Raw genomic sequence first — 23,143 nt, forward strand, 5'->3', positions numbered from 1 at the left:
GGGCCCCGAGGGCGGGCCCTGTCCGGGATGAGGAAGGGTGCCGATAGGCCCCTTCCCCTGGACTGACAAGCGGAGGGCCCAATCGGGAGTTGCGAATCAGCAGCCGCACGCCAACAGCCAATTGGGAGGCGTGAAGCGCCTCCCAACCCGCCCCCCCACGAGAGCTAACCTTCGCTCCACGGCGGCCATTACTCTGCTGACCGCCGAGAGCGAAGGTAGGCCCGCTGGCCCCCGTCGTCTACCCAAGAACGGCTTCCCAGACCCTGGGGAGCGTTTTCACTTTCTGTGGGGGGAGGAAAAACGCTCCCCAGGCCCCGGGGAAAGTGATCCAGTGCTCGGCTCACCGAGCCACGGATAGTCCTCCCCGGGGCCTGGGGAACGTTTTTGCAAGGCGGGGGGGGGGGGGGGAAACGCTCCCCAGGCCCCGGGGAACCTGAGCCGCGGATCGTCCTCCCTGGGGCCTGGGGAGTGTTTTTCTTCCCCCCTCCCTGCCTTGCAAAAATGCTCCCCAGGCCCTGGGGAACATGAGCCGCAGATCGTCCTCCCCGGGGCCTGGGGAGCGTTCCCCCCCCCCGACATGCGAAAACACTCCCCAGGCCCTGGGGAACACAATCCGCGGCTTGCAGGGCTGCGGATCGCCCTCCCAGACCCCGGGGAGGACGCCAATCTCTTCCAGGACTGCCCACCACCACCCTAAGGGCATTCCCCCCCCTGAGGCTGACCCTATCATTCAGCTGTGAACCGCCTTGAGACCACACCCATCCAAATGGCTCATCTCCTGAAGAACTCCTATTACCATTGCCCCCCCCCCCCCGCCAGAGGAGAGATGTATTTATAACTAAGGCTGCAGTACGCAACCCACTCTCAAGTACCTATAATGCCCTAAGCGCAGGTTTCCACAAGCTTATTACTACTTTATCTCTGATCATGTTTGATGACTGTCAAGCAAATCTGCATACTACAAAGTACTCTATTGGTGCTGACACATATGTAAGTTCTGTCAGCACTGCTTACTCTGCAGTGGCTCATCCTTAGCTGTGGGCCATCACCCGCTGCTCAAGCATATATGTATGAACTGGCTATAGTAATTATTTCAGCAAGCCATTTCTGAAGGAAACCCTTTCAGGTTTTATTCTAGGCACAAGCAGGCAATGCAGCAACTGAGTTGAGCACACAGGCTACTACTTTTTCTGCAAGGAAGGGAAAGTGTTGGAAGCAACTAGCTTTTCTCCTGGTGAAAAAGGAATTGGGACATCTCCTGACAACCAAGTTATGCTGCATGTCATGGGACCTGAACACACAGAAGCTATGTGAGATGGGGCTCCACTAAGAAAGGGAACTAGGCAAGATTGAATGGGAAGTCTGTTTGGAGACAATCCAATATTCACCTTCTGTTTCTACTTCCTTTGATTTCCCCACTTAATTTATATCCCATTGAGCTGCTTTTAGTCTTATGGGGTTGCCAGCTTTGGGTTGGGACATTCTTTCATTTCTGGGGATTTGGGAAGAGAGCGGGGCTTCCGGATGGGTAGATGAAGGTTCTCCCTCAAAAGCGGCCCTTCTCTCTGGGGGAACTAGTTTTTGGGAGATCTCTGGAGAGCTCTAGACGGCACTTGGAGACTGGCAACCCTCAAGCGAGATATAAATACACGCGTCTATGTTAAATAAATCTAGCTCCTTATGAAAGCCAACTACTCCAAAAACTTACAGTAGGTTCCTCTGCCTGACCCCCCCCCCTCCTCTCCCGAGCCCAGCTGCACTTCCGAACCAACTCCGCCGCTTTGCCTCGCGGTTCCCCAGGGGGAAGCCAATGAAAGGGCTGCCGCTTCCTGTGAAGTCTTTGAGACGCTCCGCGCGGCTGCTGGAGACTTTCCTCTTCCTCCTCATTAGCCCCGCGGAGCCCCGACCGTCCTCCTCCCCCGCCCTCCAAGCCTCGTGCCTCCGCTCTCCCTCACGGGCGGATCTCGTACTGCCGAGCAGCGCCCGAGCCGGCCCGGCGGCCTCTCCTCCTGGGGAGCGACTCGCTTCAAACTCTGCTCTGGTCCCGCGCGAGCCCCGCAGCCCTTGGCTGGGGAAGGAGGGCGCCTTCCCCGCAGAGCAGGGTCGGGGGGCCTGGGGGTGAGGGGGGGGGAGAGGGGCTGGGCTGGGCGCTCTCGATCGCTCACTCGCTCGCTCGCGCACGGTCCCCACCGGGGCTGAGGCGCAGAGGGAGCTCCGCCTGCCCGCCTAGGGAAGCCGGAGCTCCAGGAAGTGGGAGGGCGCCGGGCTCCCGCTCACAGGCCGCCGCCGCCGCGCCCCTTCTCTCCCTCCGAGCGGCGGCTCCTTCCCTAAGGCGGGGCGGCCTCCCGCGTCAACCCCTTTTGGGGGGAGGGAGCGCTGCTGGTGTGCCGCGTCGGGCGAGCCGGAGCGCTGCGGCTTCTCCTCCCGGGAACAAAGAGGCGCGAAAGCCAGGCGCGGCGGGCGAGCGGGGCGAGGAGGCAGCCCCCGTCCCTCGGAGGGCCTCTGCGGACATGGTGAGTGGAAGGGGCGGCGGCAGGTCCTACTGCTGCCGGCCACCCCCCCCCCCCGGCTCCTGCCCGCTCTGGCCTTCCCGCCCGGGGCCACAGGGAGGGAGGGAGGGCAGGGCGTGGAAACGGGCCCCTTCGCGACGCGCCCCCTGCGGCATCCGCCCCCTCGAGGAGGAGGAGGAGGAGGAGAAGTCTTCTCTTGGGCCACCTGGAGTAACAAGACACCGCCGGAGCAGTCTCCATAGAGACCACGCTCGCCCTCCGCTCCGCCGCGCTCCCTCCCAGTTAGGGTCACCGGCGGCTATTGGGGGGGGGGGGCTAGAGCTCGTCCGCCCCCCCCCCCAAACCTGCGCGTCTCGTCTCTTCTTACGTTGGTTGGTGGGTTTCTCTGCCTGATGCGGAGGTGTGGGTCGATATAACGTATCCTGTGCACGTACAGGAAGCCATAATGCTTAATTTACGCTCTCCGGGTCTGAAGAGAGAAGGCTTTCATTCAGTCTGTCAAGATCGGCTTGATGATTTCCCCCCCAGCCAGCGTGCCTGTCTTGGTAACAAACTGTGCGGGCTTTCTCTGTTTCTAGCTCCTTCTTCCCCCCGTTTTCGCTGGCCTTGAAGTGATCTCGAAGGAAGTCTGGTGTTCATAATCCAAACTAGGAGGCATCTTCTTGTGTTCGGCATTCAGCTGTGTCTGTTACCCCTGCACTAACCTTCTGTTGCTAACTCAGAACGTCTGGACAGAGTATGTGCATGCTGCTTGATTCAAGCTCATTAGCTAGGAAAATACTTACGGAATATGTGTAGTAGATAGATAGTGAAGTAAATAATCATTTTTTCTATCCTAAACAGTAGTCTTGTTTAGGACATCTTGAAGATGGAAGAATAGTTTGTCTTGGTGTTTTAACAGCGCTGCTTCAAGAAGTAAATTGTATACATATGGTTTGCTCTTAATAGGTACATTGTCTTAAGGTTTGTGTTTGTTTGGTTTAAAAAAAAAAACACCTACCACTTTGGGGAGCCTGATGAGATTAAAACCAAATACAGCATTCCCCCCTTTTTTGAAAAATTAATAAGATTTTCTGTCTTTAAGAAGTTGATGCCTTGAAACTTCCTGTTGGCTTGGGTCCAAATAACAACTTCAAGAATCACCAAGCACACTACTGGGATTCTTAAAAAACTGAACAGTCAGTGGTCCCAATGAGCTACTGGCTTTTATAGAAAGGATTTCAAAGATTTGTTGTGGTGACTTCTAATGAGCCATTTGGTGCACAGATCCAGCTGCACAGTTCTCTGAATGCAATTTGCTCTAACTTCTGCTTTACAAAAAAAAACCCTCATTGTAAAAACTGGGTTTGAATATTTATTGTGCTTGGGAGGGGGGTGTTTGCTGAATTGTATTTCTCATTTAAGTTAGAGGACTTCCATTATGAAAGTTAAGCATGGGCAGTTTTGTAAATATTAATAGTCTTCACTCAAGTGTTTTGTCCTGAACCAGAAAACGACTTAACTCTGAAATAATTGAAGATATGAAAACTGCTGAGAGTCTGAGAACAATAATTGTATGTTTTGTTACTTCTGTGAAGGTTGTGGGTAACTAAATTAAGGGATATTTTGAACTCTGTCATTATTACCAACTTTCACTATTGAAAAACAGTAAGGTTGTATCAATCTTAAGTTTTTCCATTTTCTGATAAGATTGGTCTTTATATAATCAGATTCTCTTTTATTTAATTCAGATAACTGGAAAATTACAAATCTTAACAGATCCTTTAAGATCCTTTATTTTTTTATTTCTCATGTGTATAATTTTTAACCAAGTATTACTGATAACTCTATAATACAAAAATTGTTTAGTTCTTGACATGTGAATAGGAATTTGATTACACATTAGACATTAGTAGTTTGGAGTTCTTGTTTAGGAATGTTTTCCCTTTATATTGTCATACTGTAAAGATGTATTTGAAAGCATGGTATTTTTGTTGTTGAAATATCCTTTCCCCATTTTCCCTTATTGCTAACACCTTTCTCTGTCTCTGTCTTTACAAATAATTTTAGAGAAAAGCGTGAAGAGGCATGGATATAACATGATTCCCTTGACATGCTCAAAAACAGAATGAATTTTATAAACATTTATTTCATGGGAAAATAAATAAAAGATGGATGAATCAGCCTTATTGGATCTGTTGGAATGCCCCGTCTGCTTAGAACGCCTTGACGCTTCTGCAAAAGTCTTACCATGCCAACATACATTTTGTAAACGGTGTCTACTGGGTATTGTAAGTTCCAGAAATGAGCTGCGATGTCCAGAATGCAGGACGTTAGTTGACTGCAGTGTTGATGACCTTCCCAGTAATATTTTGCTAGTTCGATTACTGGATGGCATTAAACAGAGACCCCGGAAACCTGGTGTTGGGGTGAATTGCACAAATTCATTAAGAGCCCAGAGTAGCACTGTTGCTAATTGCATTCCAAAAGATCTGCAAAGTTCTCAGAGTGGTCAGCAGCAGAGAGTGCAAGCACGGAGTCCCCCTGTTAGGGTAAGTATTTAATGTGTGGCTCACATAAGAAATGTAAATGTATGAATATAAATGTTCATTTGGGATCATCAGCCAGTACCACTTTGCAATGACATAATCTCAAGAACGGGGGTTATGTTAGATGAATCAATGAAATGTCATTAAAATGAATGCAAACTTTCAACAGCCTTTTCCAGTATTGAATATAGCTGAACAAGGCTTGGTGATGCTGGCTGAGGAAGAAAAGTGGTAATCTTAAAAAACAAAAAACAAAATCCAAAACAAAAATACTTCTTTTGATTTGACTCCATCCAAGTAGCCAGTATTGTTGACTTCAGAATTTTGCCTTTAAGGGGGGGTTGTTTGGATTTGGGTAGTATCCCTGAACAAGTCTTGCACGTATAAAAGTAGTGCTCTATAAATGACAGGACAGTGTCTCTTGGAACCTTGTAATCTTTAATAAAGTATGTGTGTGTATTAGAGAGAGAGAAAGGGGGACTATAATAAACTTGTTCTTAGGCTACCGTCCTACGTTCCCACATAGATGTGTATAGGATTGTAACTATAAGTTTTACTTGCTGTGTATAGTAAATGTAATTCTGAGTTGTCTTACTAAGCATAGTTATGACTTTCTAAATTAATGGGCTTAGAAACTAATGGCACTGTTAATACTATTTTACTTATCATCAATTATTATAAGTATATGAGATCTTCCAGGAATCTTTAATGAAGGGTTTATTTAACTTACTGTTGTCATTCAGTAAATTGCCTATGTTCTTTCCACGTAAGGCTTTTACACTTTCCCTTGTTTGCAGTCTGAGTTATTATCATTCATTCTCTTGTATCTTCTGAATATTTATTAGCTTTCAGAATCCAGCTGAGATGATGCATCTACCTTCCTTGTTTTCTTGGCATTGTTCCATATTGTCAAATGTGTTGAGTGTAAATGTCAGAAGCTTTAATTATAATAATAATTCCCAAACCTGTAATTGGAAAGGTAGCTCAGTAATATGACTGACCTAATCTTGCTTTTGCCCAGTAGTAGGTCACATTAGGTTCTTTTAAAAAGCTTTGCTTTTCATCTGTGATATTTGTGTGTGTAGAGCCTCTGGGTGCAGCTTGAATGTGCTGGGCGGTGATTAAGTGCTTCATCAGTTCCAAAGAATGCATTGTGTTTATAGTAATAGTTCAAGCAATATGGAGAAGGAAAGTAAGCTTTCAGGCAGTTAAGCATTTAAAGGGTTTTTTTTTTAATCCAGTTACTACTTTAGCTGATATTAAGAACAAACAAATATAGCTTACAGTGAAATTCCTACTGTAAGATATAGAGATACAGCCAGTTGCTAAGGCAGGTGCGTGCTATTCCCTGATCCAGATGATAAGCATAAATTTCATTGTTGTATTTAATAAGGGGTTGACATTTAATATATGCCAGATGAAAACTGGTGGTCATGTAATTGTCTTTAATACTTAAAATAAAATGCAAAATACAGTTGTTTAAGGCTCTCATTACCCGAAATGTACATGTTGATGAGGGCAGCTACTTGTCCCCTTGATCCCTGTCCGTCCTTGCTGCTCAAAGGGGGTGGCCAGTGGATAGGTCAGCTCAGGAATATTGTCAGTCTCTCGCTATCTACTGGGGAGTTCCCTGAGCTGCTGAAGTGGGCAGTGGTTCGCCTTCTCCTCAAGAAACCTTCAGTGAATCCGCAGGATCTGTCCAGCTACCTCCTGGTCTTGCACCTTGCATTTCTGGGTAAAGTGGTTGAAAGGGCTGCCGCAGAAAAGCTCCTGGCGTTCTTGGATGAAACTTCGTCATTCAATCCATATCGGGTTTCCTTCCTGGCCACGGGGTGGAGACAGTGCTGATCACCCTGATGGATGATCTCCATTGCCAGCTGGATTGGGGTGGGTCAGCCATTCTCATAATGTTAGATCTGTCAAACACTTTTGATGTGGTTGGCCATGAGTTACTGGCCCACTGCCTCACCAGGGCAGGGAATATGGGGTATAGCCCTTCATTGGCTGCACTGCTTCCTGCAAAATCGGACCCAGAGGGTAGCAGTGGGGAATGAGGTGTCGTATCCCTGTCAACTCCCTTGTGGAGTCCCTCGGGGCGGTGCTATCCCCCTCTCCTTTCAACATCTTTATGCACCCTCTAGCCCAGCTGGTCTGGAGTTTTGGGCTGGGTTGTCATCAATATGCCAATGGCACCCAGCTCTCTCTCCTCATGGATGGCCGACCAGACTCCCCTCCCCCCAGAACCATTTGCCAGATGTTTGGAAGCTTGTGGCAGGATGGCTTGAGCAGAGTCATCTGAAACTCAACCCCTCCAAGACAGTAATCCTATGGCTGGGAAGGAAGAAGGCAGGACAGGAAGTGCGGATTCCCATTCTGGCCGGGTGCAACTGATCCCAGCACCCCAGGCCAGAAATTTGGGGGTGATTCTGGATGCCTCGCTTGACCATGGAGGCACAGGTCACAAAGGCAGCCCTCCAGGCATTTTACCACCTTCATCAGGTGAGGCTTCTAGCACCCTACCTGTCTTGAGAACACCTAGCCATGGTGATCCATGTGACATTCACCTCCAGAATTGACTTCTGTCACTTGCTGTACGTGGGCCTGTCTCTGACCCAGAAATTGCAGCTGGTGAAAAATGCAGCTGCTAGGGTCCTCACAGGAACACCTTGCAGGACCCATATCTAGGCAGTACTGAGGCAGCTGCATTGGTTTCTGGTTGCAGCCCAGATCAGGTTCAAGGTTCTGAGACCCATATATATGAAGGACCGCCTGTTGCCCTATGCCCTTCGCAGGGCTTTATGCTCTGCATGTACCAACTTATTGGTCATTCCTGGCTCCCAGGAAGCTTGCCTGGCCTTGACCAGGGTCCTGGCCCCAATCTGGTGGAATGAGCTCCCAGAAGAGCTGCAGGCTCTGTGGGAACTTTTAGCGTTCTGCAGAGCCTTTAAGATGGAGCTCTTCTGCCAGGTCTATAGTTGAGGTTAGGGCAAAGAAAATCGGAGGAGCCCCTCTGGAAGGTACGGCCACCTTAAGCATAGAACATAGTGCTGGTGGTTGTCAGCATGCACAGTCCCTCTGGTGCACTGAAGGCAGTCGTACCGGCTATGGGGAGGGTCAATAGTTTTTAATGCCAAGTTTGATCTAATATTAATGGGATTTTTAAATGGGGTATTGTTGTTTTTATGTGGGTTTTCTTATTATGTAACCCACCACGAGACTGCTTGCCGTGAATGGTGGGAAATAAATAAATAAATAATAATAAAAAAGCATGATGAAATGCAACAAGAAACATATTTTCAGTATTTGATTAGTCAGGTGGTCTTGTTTATTAAAAGTGACGCCATTGTTGCTTGTAAAGACCTAAAAAGATATTTTAAAATACTGCCAATTAGCATTGCTGAAAAAATGGGCTGCCAGCAACCAGGAGAAAAAATACCAAGTCCTTTAGTAGAAGTTTAATGGTATATTACTTACCTGGTAAATGTTGTTTACTTCTATGTCATTAAAAGTTTCAAGTGACCATGTTCACACATTCAGCCTGGATTAAAGGGGAGGATGGTTTTCAGACTTTTGGCAACACCCCCCATCTCTTTAAATATTTAAAATTTTAAACAAAGTTTACAAATTATAGATCTTCTATATGTGTGTACATATAGATATATGTATGTATTAAATAGCATCTTCCTGTGTGCTTTTTTGTCCAGTGCTGTGAGATATATGTGCGTGCATACATTTGTTTTCAGACTTGTCTCTATGTGGCTGGATATTACTTTTAGTATAAATTGCAATTGGATTACAATAAAATTCCATACAGTATTGGAAGCAAGGTGCAGTATGCCTAGCCCCTCCTATTGATTATCATACATAATAATATGCCATCACATGATAGTGTACTGTTTGTAAACAATGAGGTAAAAGTTTTAAGGGTCAATCGATGTACCTTGCAGCCTTAGTTTCTTAAAGATTTCTCTAAAAGTTAATCAAAATACTAGGTCATCTTACCATTTGAGCAGTACTCTGTAGCAATATAAAATAGACATTCTGGAACATTTTGTTATGCTTTGCAGTACAGAGTACACTCATACATCATTTTATTATACTTGTCATTTGATAGGATCACCAGGTGACTCCTTTATGTAACTTGCTGACTATAGTTTTTGTCAGCAGATGTAAAACAATTTCCTTGTATTTTGCTTCCATAGTTCTGATGTTTCTGGATAACTTGGTATCAGTCAGTAGTTCTAAAATGTGTCCCACTGGTGCTTCATTAATAAAAGTTAACATTTTCCCTTGCTTCCCGGGGTATATATAAGGCAAAAATAGAAGCTGGTTAAAATTCTATGGCCATTTAGACTCTGGAGGTTTCATACCGGGCTGCAGGCTGGAGTTTTAGTCGTGGCTGATTGCCCCACTTCTTCCTACACCCCCATGGGGAAGCATTTGGCCTGGTGCACTTCATCTGCCCCAGTTTGTGCTCCTGCAAGGGAGCTGGGGCAGTGAAGTTCCCAAGGCCTAAACAGTCTATAAGTGCTTTTTTCATACAGTAATCCTTTTGCTCCCTTTTTGTTACCTCAGACTTTGTTGCTACCACTTTCCTCTCCCATTTCTGCTAAAACTGTTTGCATCTCTCATACACTGCTACCAGTCTGACTAAACTAATCAGAGATTGAAATGAATCAACTATTTTAGCACAATATGATGCTTTATGTGGAGCTGCCTTATACTGAGACAAATTATTCGTCCCTCTAGCTCAGAACTGATCATGACTAGGATCTCAGGCAGAGTACATTTGTTACCTATTCTTCCTCTGTCACTTACCTGTCTTGCATGAGTAGTCATGTAAAGAAAAGCAGCATAGTTATCTGAGGTATGCAGAGGGAGATGTTTTTTTGAGTTCCTTGGAGAAACACCCTAATATGTGGATTAATTGAAGGAATTGGTAGGTGTTTCTTCTGTGTAGTCAGGATCTGTCTCCATCTAAACCTGGGATAACACATTAATGTAAAAAGAACTAAAACTTGAACAGTTTGGACAGTTTGAGGTTCTGTTTATCAGTAGTCTTTAAATGTTGGCTGGAGCTGTAGAATTCAGCCGTATAAAAAACTTAATGACAGCTGAATGAAATAAATATACACAAGAGATACTAACTCATACTCTCTGTTTATGTCCAAAGTAAACACTAATCCATTAAGTCCCCCTGTAGAATATATGCTGTATTGTTATTTTGGGATAGAATTGTATGGCTCTTCTAAATTGTGTTGTGTGATTTAGAAGCAATCAAATGGATTAGTGTTTATCTTGGTGGTATTTCCCTCTACAGTACAGGAAAGCCATATAATACACAGTAGCATGATGATGGCCTATGCATTCATTGTCACTTGATTAGTGTCAGTTATCCATTATGTTTTTCTAAAAAATATATTTGCTTCAGAAAAACACAGGTACAGAGTAATGTCAATTCGTTTGGAGGGAGCAGAGTAAATAAATTAGAATAATTTGTACAATCATATTCTGTAGTCTTTAATTCAAATTAAAATGTTTCTTTGTAGGACTGATAACCTACTCTGACTGTTTTCAGAAATGTGTGTACTCCCCAGGGCTCCCTTAGTGCTGCATGAGCCTGGATATTTCCACTGTCTTCATGTGGTGATGTATACATAAGCAGTCTCAGCATTTGAGGTATCCAATTTGTGTACTAACACAAGTTTTAGAGGCTCCCACGCATTTCAGGAGTCCTGAATTGGCTGAATGAACTTTTTTTTCACTCCTTCAGTTAAATTTGTTCTGGTCAGTTTGTCTGAGTTAAACCATGAGGATAGCTTAAATCCAGCATCCTCCTACATTTGCCTGCATCCTTTGACTAATGCACTTTTATAGATCTCTTTGTTACCATATCATCATATAATAAAGTCTAGATATTAATGTGAGAGAATACAGATCATAACATTATACTATTTTTCCAGTTCTTCTCTTACAGTTTTGTTTTATGATGATGTGGCAATGGAAATGAACTGTCCAATGTGAATTAGCATATATAATCTCTCTTTAAAGGACTGTGTAGCCCTTAAAGCATGCTTCATATGTTCACAGCCAGTGTTTTGTTCTGTGTATATGTACAATTGACAGAATATTTTGGACTACAGGTTATAATACATATTTTGTGTCAAATGGTAAATCTGTGTGTAGTACTGCAGTGGCACAAAAATAGTCCTGGGATGATGGCCAAGTAAGCAGGCCATCCTCTTTCCTTCTCTCTGTCCTGTCTTTCTCTGCCCACATCTGGTCTGATATGGCACACTTGTGCCAGAGAGTTTAGCCTGTTTTTTGCTCATAGTATAAATGTACACGGTGCAGATTCTGGTTAGCTGCATGTGTACAGTGCAGTGGCATGCTGTATTTAATGAATGCAGGCTGATCTCAGCTCTTGTCAGAGACCTTTTTCATTTTGTCCTTGTGGTTTTCTTGGTGGTGCAAATACAATGCTTCATGAAGCAGCATATCTTATTAGCTCTCTTCATTCCTGTGATAAATCTGTATGCAGTGCGAGTTCCTTTGAAATGGGAAGCCGTTTAAGATGGAATGTAGTAAGACTGCAGGTGCAATAAATTGACAAATAGCAAGATTTTTATAGTTGGCGTATGAAAAAAGCTGTGATTTTCTATGATGGAGGTAGGCAAAGTAGTATAAAAATAGGTAACCCTAAAAACTGACTTTTGTGTATACTTAGAATTATGAAACAATTAAAAATAGGAAATCATAAATGTAGCAATTATATTGTTAAATATATGTATAGCGGTTTTAGTTTAGACCTACTGTTGACTTTTCCCATTTTTATTATTTCCCTAAGCTCCGAGATCAAGACATCCACATAACAGGGTAGAAAACAATGCTAAGAAAGGCATAGTACTGTGGAACAGCACTAACTTAGGCTGCATTCAGTTCAATCCCTAGATGGGTATGCTGCTGCTGTTGTTGCAATTATTAATTTGATTTATATACTGCCCTACGCAGCTCAGAAACATAGTCAGCATCTACAATGGGTAGTGTACTGCACTCAGATCTCCTGGAGCTAGACTCCAGTGGGGTGGTTTTAGTAGGGAGTGCCAGTAGATATTATTTGGAATTCACTGACCCCAACCAAAAGCCTGTCGGAAGAGCTCTGTCTTACAGGTTCCCTAGAACTGTGTGAGCTCCATCAGGGCCCAGATCTGCTCTGAGAACTCATTCTACCAGGTGGGGCCAGGATAGAATATACCCTCACCCTAGTTCAGGCCAGACATACTTCCTTGGAGCCAGGGACCACCAACTGGTTCGAATTTGAAGCGTGAAGTGCTCTAGGTAAAAAGACGGTCTCTCAAATATGCACGGCCTGGACTGCGATTACCCTTATGGGTAAGTCCCAAAACCTTAAACTTGGTCCGAGATTCAACTGGGAGCCAGCGCAGCTGCCAGAGCACCGGCTGAATGTGAGGGCTCTGGCTGCAGTGTTCTGGACCAGTTGCAGTTTCCAGAGCAAGGATAAGGGCAGGCTCTGCATAGAGCAAGTTACAGAAGTCCAATCTAGAAATAACTGTCATGTGGATAACTGTAGCTAACTTTTCTGGGGCCAGGTAGGCTAAGTACAAGGCAGCCCTGGAAGTCATAGCACAGCCAAACCTTTGCACCATCAGATTCTATTGCTGGGAAGAGACTGCTTGTGCAGAATGATTGAATTCTGAAGAGTAGCCATATGAATAGAGTAGCCAATGCTCTTGATCTATCAGGGTAGAGTTGTGCCTATCACTGCATGCCCATGTTGGGTGTAAGTGTGCTGGTTAGATAACTATCTGTTAAGAAGCTTGGAACGGTGCAGGGTTCAGGCTAGAATAACAGAATTGTTATACAGTCTAGTAGCCACATGTACTAGTCACTACCTGTTAGTAATGTTTCGGCGAGTAGTCAGTTTGGCCCGAAGCAGTAGAAGAAAGTTTGAGACGAATGACATCTTTTAAGACCAGCACAAAAGCTTACATCCAGAAATAAACTTTGTTGATCTTAAAGGTACCACTGGACCCAAACTTTTGTCGGTTAGTAACGTAAGCTTGGACAGCTGGTACTGCACTACGAATGTGGTCCCTTCTTGCCTCTTCTCCACTGGAGGGCTGCCTGCCAAGAACAAAAATGTGTGATGCCCTGTGAGCAGCAAGTGGACTTGAGTCCTGAACATGAAGTGAGCAGTGGATCAAAAGAATGGCACCACCTTATTGTTCTTTCCTTTCCTGGGTTCCATTCCCTAACCCTAACCCCCCCCCCCAAGCATTTCCAAATGTTAAGATTCACCAAATGGGGAAGATAGTGTAGTAATTGAACCAATATTTACCCATTTGTTGCCAGAACTGGAACTTGGCCTGTAGTTTCTTTTAGGGCTATTTCAGGGACTCTGCACCAGCAAAATAGCAAATGGCGTGAGTGTTTGGCCCATTCCTTCCCCCTCCCCCCACATATGGAATTACACAGACATGTTATTACTCTGACATGGTGATGATGTTCTGCCAGCACAGCTCCTTCTTAAATTCTTTCCTTACAAGCAATTGTTAAAGGAGGAAGAGGTGTCAAGCTAACACACAGTAGATACATGTTGTCGGTTGGGTAAGAGAGATGTTGACAGCAGTTCAGGTTTGAGGCAAAGAATGTCCTTTGCTCACCTGTCTGAGGTACATTTTCTGCCCCTCTGTTAGAAGAGTGAAAAATCCAGTTATGTGTTCATGTCCTGAGATACAGTACATATAAAGCTCTTGAGCACAACAGTGTTAGCAGTATGGTGAAACAATGTTTGTTCTCCTTGATTGTTTATGCAGTCTTTCCTTTCTTTAGCATTCTCATTGTCAAAGTCTCTTGTGTGTGGTTGAATTGTGTGTGGTCTGATCTGTCATGATGCCAGAAACATGGGACCTTATACCTTGTGCCTTATTATCTCAGAGATCAGTGTCTTGGCTCAGATTTTTATAGCACCCAGGTACACTTTGACTGGCTGCAGACTCAGTGCTGTGTTGTGACTAGATGGGAGTGGCAGAAGTCAGACAGAGGAACTTTGTTTTTCTGTTTTGGTTTGTTTGTCTGAAGAAGTGTGCATGCACAGGAAAGCTCACACCTTGAATAAATCTTTGTTGATCTTAAAGGTACCATTGGACAAATTTTGTTTTACAATGCCATTAAATCTGACTGCTGACATAGCATTACATTGGCAATGGGGGCAGTGCACAGGTTGTGGAATCCCCACCACTCTTGAGATGCCTGTAGCCCTTCCCTTTTCTGACTCATGCACCATTGTAAAGAACAGGTGAGATGCCACACTGGCATCGCTTCAGTGTAACTTCAAATTGCATTGAGGTGAAGTTGCTATCCTAAGCAGTTCACAGACTGGCTTTAGAATTGTGTCATCAGTTTCCTTGACTGGAACATAGCTTGACTCAAAATATTGGAATGAGACTGATCATAATTTTAAAAATGTGATCTAAAGGGTTTTAGACTACATGCTAAAATAGCATTTCCTTAGAGATGTGGTGAGCTTTTGTGTGACATGTCAGCCAGGAAAACCCTTTGTATAGGTTTCAGCTTCAGGGCTTAATTTTTATCATTGTAGAAGACCCCTTTTTTCTGAATGAAGAGACTTTGCATTGCTTTGTTTTTTTTCTGAGCCAATGAAGATGTAGCCTTAAGGAAACAGCTGTTTGTTTAGCATATTCATCTTCCAGAGAAGATACTTGAAAGCATGTTCCTCCAGTTCTTCCTCCTAAGAGCAGTAACTACAGATTAAACGCTACTGAACTCAGTTGGATATTTAAATAAACAGGGCTATTATTTTGGTATGTTTAGAGTTGTAATCCTACTTTCTGTTCTGTTTTAAACAAAAACATTGCAGTACTTGAGCTTAGCAACAGAAAAACAAGGAACCTTTTCAAGGTAATATTCTTGTGATAATGTATATATTGAATTCCAATATAATTACTTTTATATACATGAAGAAACAACCATAATGGTTTCTACATAAATTTGTTTTCAGTGACTTCAGTGGTTGAGTCCTCAAAAAACAGTTTGTTGTACAATAGTGGGAAAATCGCACAGTCTTTCCTTATATTACTGTTCATTAAAATGTTTCTTCATGTATATCAGTGGTTCTCAACCTAGGGCAGTGGTCCCCAACCCCCGGTCTGTAGACCAGTCGGTAACGGGCCGTAGCTCCTCCTTGTCCTCCTCCCTGGCTGCTGCCTCAGGGGCTGCCCTGCCAATGGCTCACCTTTGGTACTCTCCAGCAGCTGCCATGGCTGGGGCTCCCCCTCAGCGTGGCACTGCGCAGCTGCTGCTGGTAGTACCCCCCAGCGGGCAGTGGGAAGTCAGGGGTGCCGGCCTCCATGCTGCCCTAACTGTTGTGTATCTGTGCGAACGCTGCTGTGACCCTGTTGCGACTGCAGTTGGAGTTGCGGCATCAGAGCAGTTGAGAACCGCTGATGTATATTACAGAAATCTTATTGGCATTCAATATATACATTATCACAGGAATATTGCCTTGGAAAGGTTCTTGTTTTTCTGTTGATTTTTCCTTGTGAACCTTCCTTTTTTCGTGTTGTACTTGAGCTTAGAGCAAAGAATGATGTGTTCTAGAGCCAGTATAATCATTTTTGTTCCCTCTGGGCTTGCAGAAGTTGAAATCTGTCCAATAGGAAATATATTTAACCAAATCTTGTCATTTTCATTTATAGAAATGCAAGCATTTACTTCATTTCTGAAACAAAAGGTGACAGCACATTTTAAAACAGATCAGTGTTATTGACTTTATATCAACATACTATTTTAATTCCATGTGTGAGATCAGTTAATCAAGCTGCATTTTAAGTATGTGGTTAAGAATGTGGTACGTTTACTGAGTTTCCATGTATTCCTCTAATCTAAAAAGAAATAACTTTTGTTCTATTCACCTGCTTTCCTCCAGGGGAGATTATTCTGGTGTCACTCACTCCCCTTGCATTCCATTTCACATAGCCCTTAAATGAAAGGTTTACACTGTACTTAACAGTTTTTGTCAAGGACAGTATCCAAATTTACAACATTTGTGTCATATATTAACAATAAAAGCTATATTGCTCTCTCCTCTCTTTAGCATTCACTGTCTAAAAGGTTTTTCAGTTGTTGAATACAGAAGAAGGTTGCTTATTTTGCATAAAGTTGGCTAGAAGGATGTTGATATTTAAATGCTTTAGTTAAGGGCTTTAAAGGGTTGTAATACCAGTTCCTTTCCAGGGCTTTAAATGGTTTTTAAATAATCTGCTAGTGCCTAGATTGTGGTAATTTGATAAAGTGAACGTTCTGTGCATAATTTGGTCAAAATTAAGCATGCAAGTTTTATTGATTTTGAAAGAAGAATTAAGCATGTGCTTTAGCTTTCATTGAAATCAGCGGAACAAATGCTTAACAGTTGCTTGTGCTATGACCTCCGTTTGTGTTTTAATAGCATGATGTAGCCTTACCTTGATGGTTTTGGGTTGCCAATAGGAATAGTAAACTATTAGCATTTTAAAAACTATCAAAGAATCTATTTTAAATAGTTGGAAAATAATTATTTGGAATATTTTATCATTTGTGCCTGCCCATATCTATAGGTATATGAAATGTAATTCATAATAGGTACTGGCAATAAAGCATATTTTAATACTTTTATTTTTTTTTAATTGATCTGTGTGATTCTTCTCTTTATCCCTCACATGCTGTCCCTGCATGCTGTCCAGTTCTTAGGCAAGGAGCTGGATATGCAGCCCTTCTAGTAATTTTCCATGCATTTCTTTTAAAGCAGAGTTATATACATTTATGGCCCTTGCTTGTTTATTTCTTTTTTACAAGGATATGAAGAATTGCCATAAAAAATCCTAAATAAACTTGCTTAAATAAACTTGATAGGACAAAGACAGCTGCTGTCTTTTCTGATAAACTGTGACTTGATTTTTTAAAGTCTTCCTTTCTTGTTGAGATTCAAGCCCAATTAAACTGGGTAAATCAATGTTATCAATAGGATATGCCATCTAATAAGCAATGCAGTTATACTAGATTACAGAAATTTGAAACAAAGCATATAACATATTGGATATGATATGTTAAACAATGCAGAAAATGATATTATGTAAGTAGAAGGCAATATGGTGTGAATAGGATAATGTACAAAACAAACTGATAATTCATACTAAACCTAGTCCACAGACTCCTTCATAAAGAGCACCTTGCCTAAGTGTTCCCTTGTAATACAGCTTTACTACCTTGACAGAAATGCCCTCCTGAACAATTCTGTTTAAAAGAAGTTGTGGAAAGACAGAGGTATGGGAGCATTCCTGACCTCCTCAGGCAGACCATTCCACAAGGTAGGGCCACAACAGTAATGCATGTGTATGGGCAGTTGTTGATCTTGCCCATTTATAGGATGATGCCCGCTCCTCACTATTGCCTCATGCATCATCCCCTTCGCCCTTTCCCAGAGGAATTTGGTCCAGGCTGACTAAGCACTGAGAAGGACAAGAGCATCCTCAAGACGTTTACAGGGACTCAGTTCAGTTTTGATTCCCACTATGGGTAGACTTAAACAGATTCCTGCTTTGCAAGCTGGAGCTGGTGATTGCCATCATGTTGCAGCAACTTACAGCAACCCCATAGGGTTTTTGAAGCAGGAGACGTTCAGCGGTGGTTTGCCATTGTCTGCCTTGTGTTATGATCTTACACTTCTTTGGTAGCCTCCCATCCAAATACTATCCAGATTCAACCCTGCTTAGCTTCTGAGATCTGAAGGAATAGGGCTAGCCAGAGCTATCCATGTCAGGGCACTTTTCAAGCTATATTAGCTCCAGAAAGGGAAACATGTTAATCAGCTGCAGTAAAACATAAGCAGGAGTCTTAGAGCAGCATTGAAATTTACAACGTTTTATTCCAGTATTAGCTTTTGTGAATTAGTGTGCTTCATCAAGTGCATGAGGAAGGTCATAGACAATGGTAAATGTGTGTGGTGTAGGGTTGCCAACCTGGCAGGAGCCTGAAGGGATTAGGATATGATGGGACACTGGCATGATGTCACTTTCTGGGTAAACACATAAGTGATGTCATTGTGCTGACATACTGCTCTAGTATTCCCTGGGAGCTCTGGTTTTACCATAGAGTTTTCTATGAGTCCTAAGGAACTGCATTGATGCAATGATGTCGCTTCTGAGTTTGCTCTAGAAATGATGTCACAGTATTACTGCAATGCTAATTTTTGGAGCATTTATTCACTTGTCAGCTTTTTCAAGTTGTAAAGAATAAGTAAAAGAAAAACGATGGCTGTCCAAATAAGAAAATTTGAGATGAGGTCCAGTACTTTTTATCTCACTTACAATAACTTTTCCTCAGTGACAAAGATCCTAATGAATGCTTCAAAAAGTATACATCTACTCTTGGTAGTTTTTCAGGTTCTTCAAGTATCCAAATGGCAAATAACTCAGCTTTACCTGGGAGACTACAGATTATTACACTTCCCTTAGAATAAGTCAAAGTCTTGGTTTCAGAGTTCCAGCCTTGTACTGTTCCAAAGGATCTCTTTTACATTAAAGTGCAAGTCATATGTTAAAGGCTCTGAGTAAGGAAGTCTATCTCGAAAGAAGAGGTTCAGCCAAGACCTTTGGATGATAACATAATAATCACACTGCTGCACTGTCTTGTGGCCTGAATGGAAAATGAGTATTAAACTTGATGAGGCATACCAGATTTTATACTGCACAGTTTTCCCATTGATAAATGTCGGAGAATTTTAAATAACTTCAAAACCAGGTTTGGATAAGTGTCTTGAGAATAAAAGCCCATCTTACAGCTTTGCAAATCATTTCAGGCTGTTATTTATTTTTAAGGGACGTGAATAACGTTTTAGCTGTAATGTTTAATTTGTGGTAAAATAACAATCTGCAATCTGCAAAGTATTATCCCATTTACAAATCTGTGATAAATTTCAACATTAAAATCAGAAGATGAACATATGCTTGACTTTTTTTTGAAGCGGTGTGATTTATTCAGGTAGGTGAACCTGTTCTAAACTACTGTTTCTTTAAGCCCTTGTATTCTAGAGGAGTGTAAAGAAGCAATATAAGGCAGAATTGTTTAAAATCTTGCTACCATGGTCTGGGATGAATTTCTATACTGATAGCACTTTTCTGTCAGAAGAAACATCTGTTAGAGAAGTTGTTCTACAAGTTTTCCTTATAGTGCATTGTTACTTGCACATTAGTAAGCAGTGTCCCTAAAGTCACTTTAATTTTCTATAACTGAAAAGTCAGCTGGGGTATAAAACATCAGCAGAGGATTTTTCCACTGGTATTCTGGTCTGTATAACACTCTGGAGTACAAAAATACTCTTGATGTTTTTTCAGAACACCTCCAGAACAATAAGTTATTTCCCCTGTTCCTGATCATTCTCAGCAGAGCATGGGACAGCGGGAACACAGTAATTTTACTTGAAAACAGTATCTTGGACACGTAGGTCACCACTAGCTGGTGACCATATTATGTTTTTATTTTCCATTTTATTTTCCTTTTGACTATCTCTTTCTATTTGTTTCTGAATTCAACTCAAAGTGTTAGTACTTACCTTTATTTTATTATTTATTTGATTTCTATACTGTCCTTCCCTATGGCTCAGGACAGTTTACATATAACATCATGGGGGGATACATGGAACAAGGCCCATCACAGCCTGGGACTCCCAGTCTTAAAGAACTCTGACCATTTTTGTATGGAGGTGGTCAATGCACGCCGCCTCCTTTCTTGTAAAAACACAATTGTAAACCACGTGTTTTGCCGCTTCCGGACAAGAGACCCCTCCCATGTTATCCTGCCATTTCATTGCAGCTTTTCCGTTCCCAATGAGGCGGTGGTGAAGCCAGAAGCATGGACAACCCACAGGTTTCCCTCCACTCCTCGGGTTGTCAGTAAACATAAGCCACCAATCCCCTCTCCGCGGTGGTTTTGGGAACTCAAATTCCCCCCCCCCCTTGAGACCCCAATTTATTATTATTATTTTTTAAAAAAGGATACTTCTGCATTGCTACGGGGACCTGCAACAACAATAAAACATTTTTCTTGATTTCGTTATACTTTTTATAATGATATCGATTTATGATTGAGTAGATTTCTGATGAGCTTGACACTTATGCTGGATATGGTGATTGTACCCCGAGAATCACACAGTCGCATTCTTTTTTCCTGCCTAAGTTTCTCCATGGAGTGTGCAGCAGCCACTATGACACCCTTCTTACACAACTAAATATGACCCACCTAAGGGTTCCGTTAAAGTTAATATCTTTGTTAAACAATGTTCTGTTGAAATATCCTAGTTGATATATTATATATTATGATATATTTGTTGTGATGTTTCATGTAATTACCTCACAATGTTTTATGTAAACCGCCCAGAGCTGTATGGAAGGGTGGTATAAAAATCCAAATAAATAAATAAATTTTAGACGACCAAAGCAATGCGTAGCTGCAGCCATTGAAGTAAACAAACATGTGTGTTCACAATAATAAATATACACCATGCTAATGGGGAGAGGCCTGCTTCATTACATGCCCCTCCTTTCTTTCCCTGTTCATGACCTCCCACCAGAAAACAAAAACATGAATGTGTTTTAGATAGGGTTGCTGGCTGCTCCTAATATACAACTGTGTACTTTGAAGATAGTACATTTTATTTCCACAAATACATGGACAGATTAGTTTGCGTTCCCATGGCAACGCAGACCATGCCATTTAAAAAAAAATTGCGGTCAGGAAATGGAGAGGGGAGGGTGGATGCGAGGGCGGGCAAAATGCGACCAAGACTGTTGCACGTTTCTTCTTTCAGACAGGCTTGCCCCGGTTTTTGCCTCATTGTATGCCTTGGAACATGAGCCATAGCTGCAATCCTCTGGTCTGTTATCCCTTACAAGCGTGTTCAATATACAGATGCTTGATCTTAAGCTTTTTTGATAGTGGTCCTTGTATTATGAAATGATCTTCTAGAGATTCTCAGGGAGACAGCTGCTCTTCGGGAAGGAATGTGGACATGATTTTTATGAGGATATTTGGCTATATTGCTTGTGGTTTTTCCACCAGTGGTCTCCCTTACCCCCCCTTTTTTTTTTGGTCATCAAGTTGCAGCTGACAAGGTTGACCCTGTTGGGTTCTCAAGACAGGTGCTTTGCTATTGCCTGAGTCTGCATAGTGACCCTGGAGTTCTTTGGTGGTCTCTCATCCAAATTTTAACTAGTGCCAACCCTTCTTAACAAAATCACTCTAGCCTTTTTATGTGATTTTAGAATTGGCATTGTTTTTAACTATCATTGTTAGCCACCTTGAGTACATCAGGAATACACCAGTAACTGCATTAGTAATTGATAGACCAGAGACTGGTTGGAGAAGTTAGAAACTGGCTTGTTGGTATTCCTGCCCCACCCTGTAGGCATTACAGGCATTTGTAATGCATGATATTTAATACTAGTGCATATTTTGTCCTTGGTTGTCCTGCCAGACAAAGATGAAACCTCTTTGCTGTTATAGTGTTAGTCTCTTCCTTCCCCAAGAGTGCAGAAAATAAAGTAATAATGAGCTCAATTGTGTTTCAGATGGATGAATGGCATTCCAAAAGGAAACAAAGTAGGTGGTGGTGCAAAGGTCATTGCAACTCTGGACAGTAGCAGCTATTGTTTGTAGAAAAGTATAACTATTGAGAGAACTTTTTCTTGTATACCAAATAAAGTAGTTTCTTGAAACTAAATAAATCTAACTTAAAAGGCAACAAAAGCTATACTACTCAGTTCTAAATGTTTGAAGAAGTATGCATGCTATTTTTGTCTCTAAAATCATAGCCTGTCATCTAAAAATAAGTATTTTTAATACGTAAGCATCGTTTTAGTATCAGGTGATTGGAGGAAATAGCTATACATTCCCCCAGATTTTATTTGTTTCTAAGTAACAGCTCAGTTACATTTCCAGTGGCACCTTGATTTCTCATTCACAGACCCTTTGAAGTGTTAATTTGCAGATAGTATGTAATACTATGCTGTTGAGTATTAACAGTCCCAGTTTGATTGCTAGCACTAAGAATGTAGTAATCATCCTAAATGAATAGCTTGTTAAAATTTTACCTTGAAAACCACAGTTCAGAGAAATGTCACATTTGCTCTGTAAGCTCAGAACAATTCTCATTCTTCTGCAAAAAATAATTTCTGTTGTGGATTATACTGCCTTTGAAAATTTAAGGCTCTTCAGTTTCAGAATTGTCTAGGGGAAATTCACACAAATAAAAACAAGCAACTGATAAAAAGAAGGGGGGAAAGTGGGGGGGAGAAGAAACTAGGAACAGCTGATAAATCCTGTACCTCGTCATCCACAGTACCTCAAGGAGTTTGGGATACACAGAGGATAGCAAACCATTTGTGTTAATGCAGCCCCCTTCCATATGAGCTTGCCTTAAGGTGTCATATTCTTAAATCATTTAGGCAGATGTCAAAAGTGGAAACCAGAACTGATTTTAGTTTAGAAACAATCTGGAAGCTGCAGTTGTTTCATCACCAACATAATATGTGCCAAACAGAACTTCCAAAAGCAACCCCGCATAGAATGTGTTATAGTAGCCCGACCTGCAGAGCACTCAGACATGTGTAAGCTGAACCCTTACCAATCTTGTATGACTCACTTCTATCATAGTCTCACCTCTCCACCTAGCCTGTCCTTTTATTTTATTTGAGAAAGAATAGATTGTGACAGTTTCCAGGAGACCACCTGTCATAACTTCCTTTTCCTCCAAAGCTTAATGTTCACCCAGACAATTTCAGATTTATCTTTAACTGTGGAATTTGTTTCGTACTTTCAGCCCTCACCACCTGTATGTTGGTGTTTAATGGAAACTAGGTTTCTGAGAGTGCAATAAATGTCTTTAGTTCACAAAATAGCATTTTGAGACCGACTTCTAAACTGTGTTCATCCTGGGGTGGAGAAACATACAAGTACCTGAACAAACTGTAAAAGCTGTTCATACTAGTAGCTTAGAATTCCTTGAAGAAACATGAGAGGCATGGGTTGACT

General features: G+C 42.4%; 1 protein-coding gene across 4 annotated transcripts in view; it reads left to right on the plus strand.

The window, feature by feature from the left end:
* Nucleotides 1-2,142: 2,142 nt before the first annotated feature.
* The window catches only part of SH3RF1 (SH3 domain containing ring finger 1), a 63,481-nt gene continuing 42,480 nt past the window's right edge, over nt 2,143-23,143 (plus strand). The window contains exons 1-3 of one of the 4 annotated variants that reach the window (XM_077353629.1): nt 2,143-2,513; nt 3,089-3,246; nt 4,560-5,041. In XM_077353629.1, coding sequence (XP_077209744.1) covers nt 4,661-5,041 — 381 coding nt within the window. In that variant the 5' untranslated portion in view covers nt 2,143-2,513; nt 3,089-3,246; nt 4,560-4,660. Of the gene's footprint in view, nt 2,514-2,740; nt 2,886-3,088; nt 3,247-3,440; nt 3,459-4,559; nt 5,042-23,143 lie in introns of those variants that run through there. The other 3 variants (XM_077353630.1, XM_077353632.1, XM_077353633.1) reach the window with 3 other exon arrangements.

Source organism: Paroedura picta, chromosome 10, assembly GCF_049243985.1.
Source record: "Paroedura picta isolate Pp20150507F chromosome 10, Ppicta_v3.0, whole genome shotgun sequence".
NCBI classification, from domain to species: Eukaryota; Metazoa; Chordata; class Lepidosauria; order Squamata; family Gekkonidae; genus Paroedura; species Paroedura picta.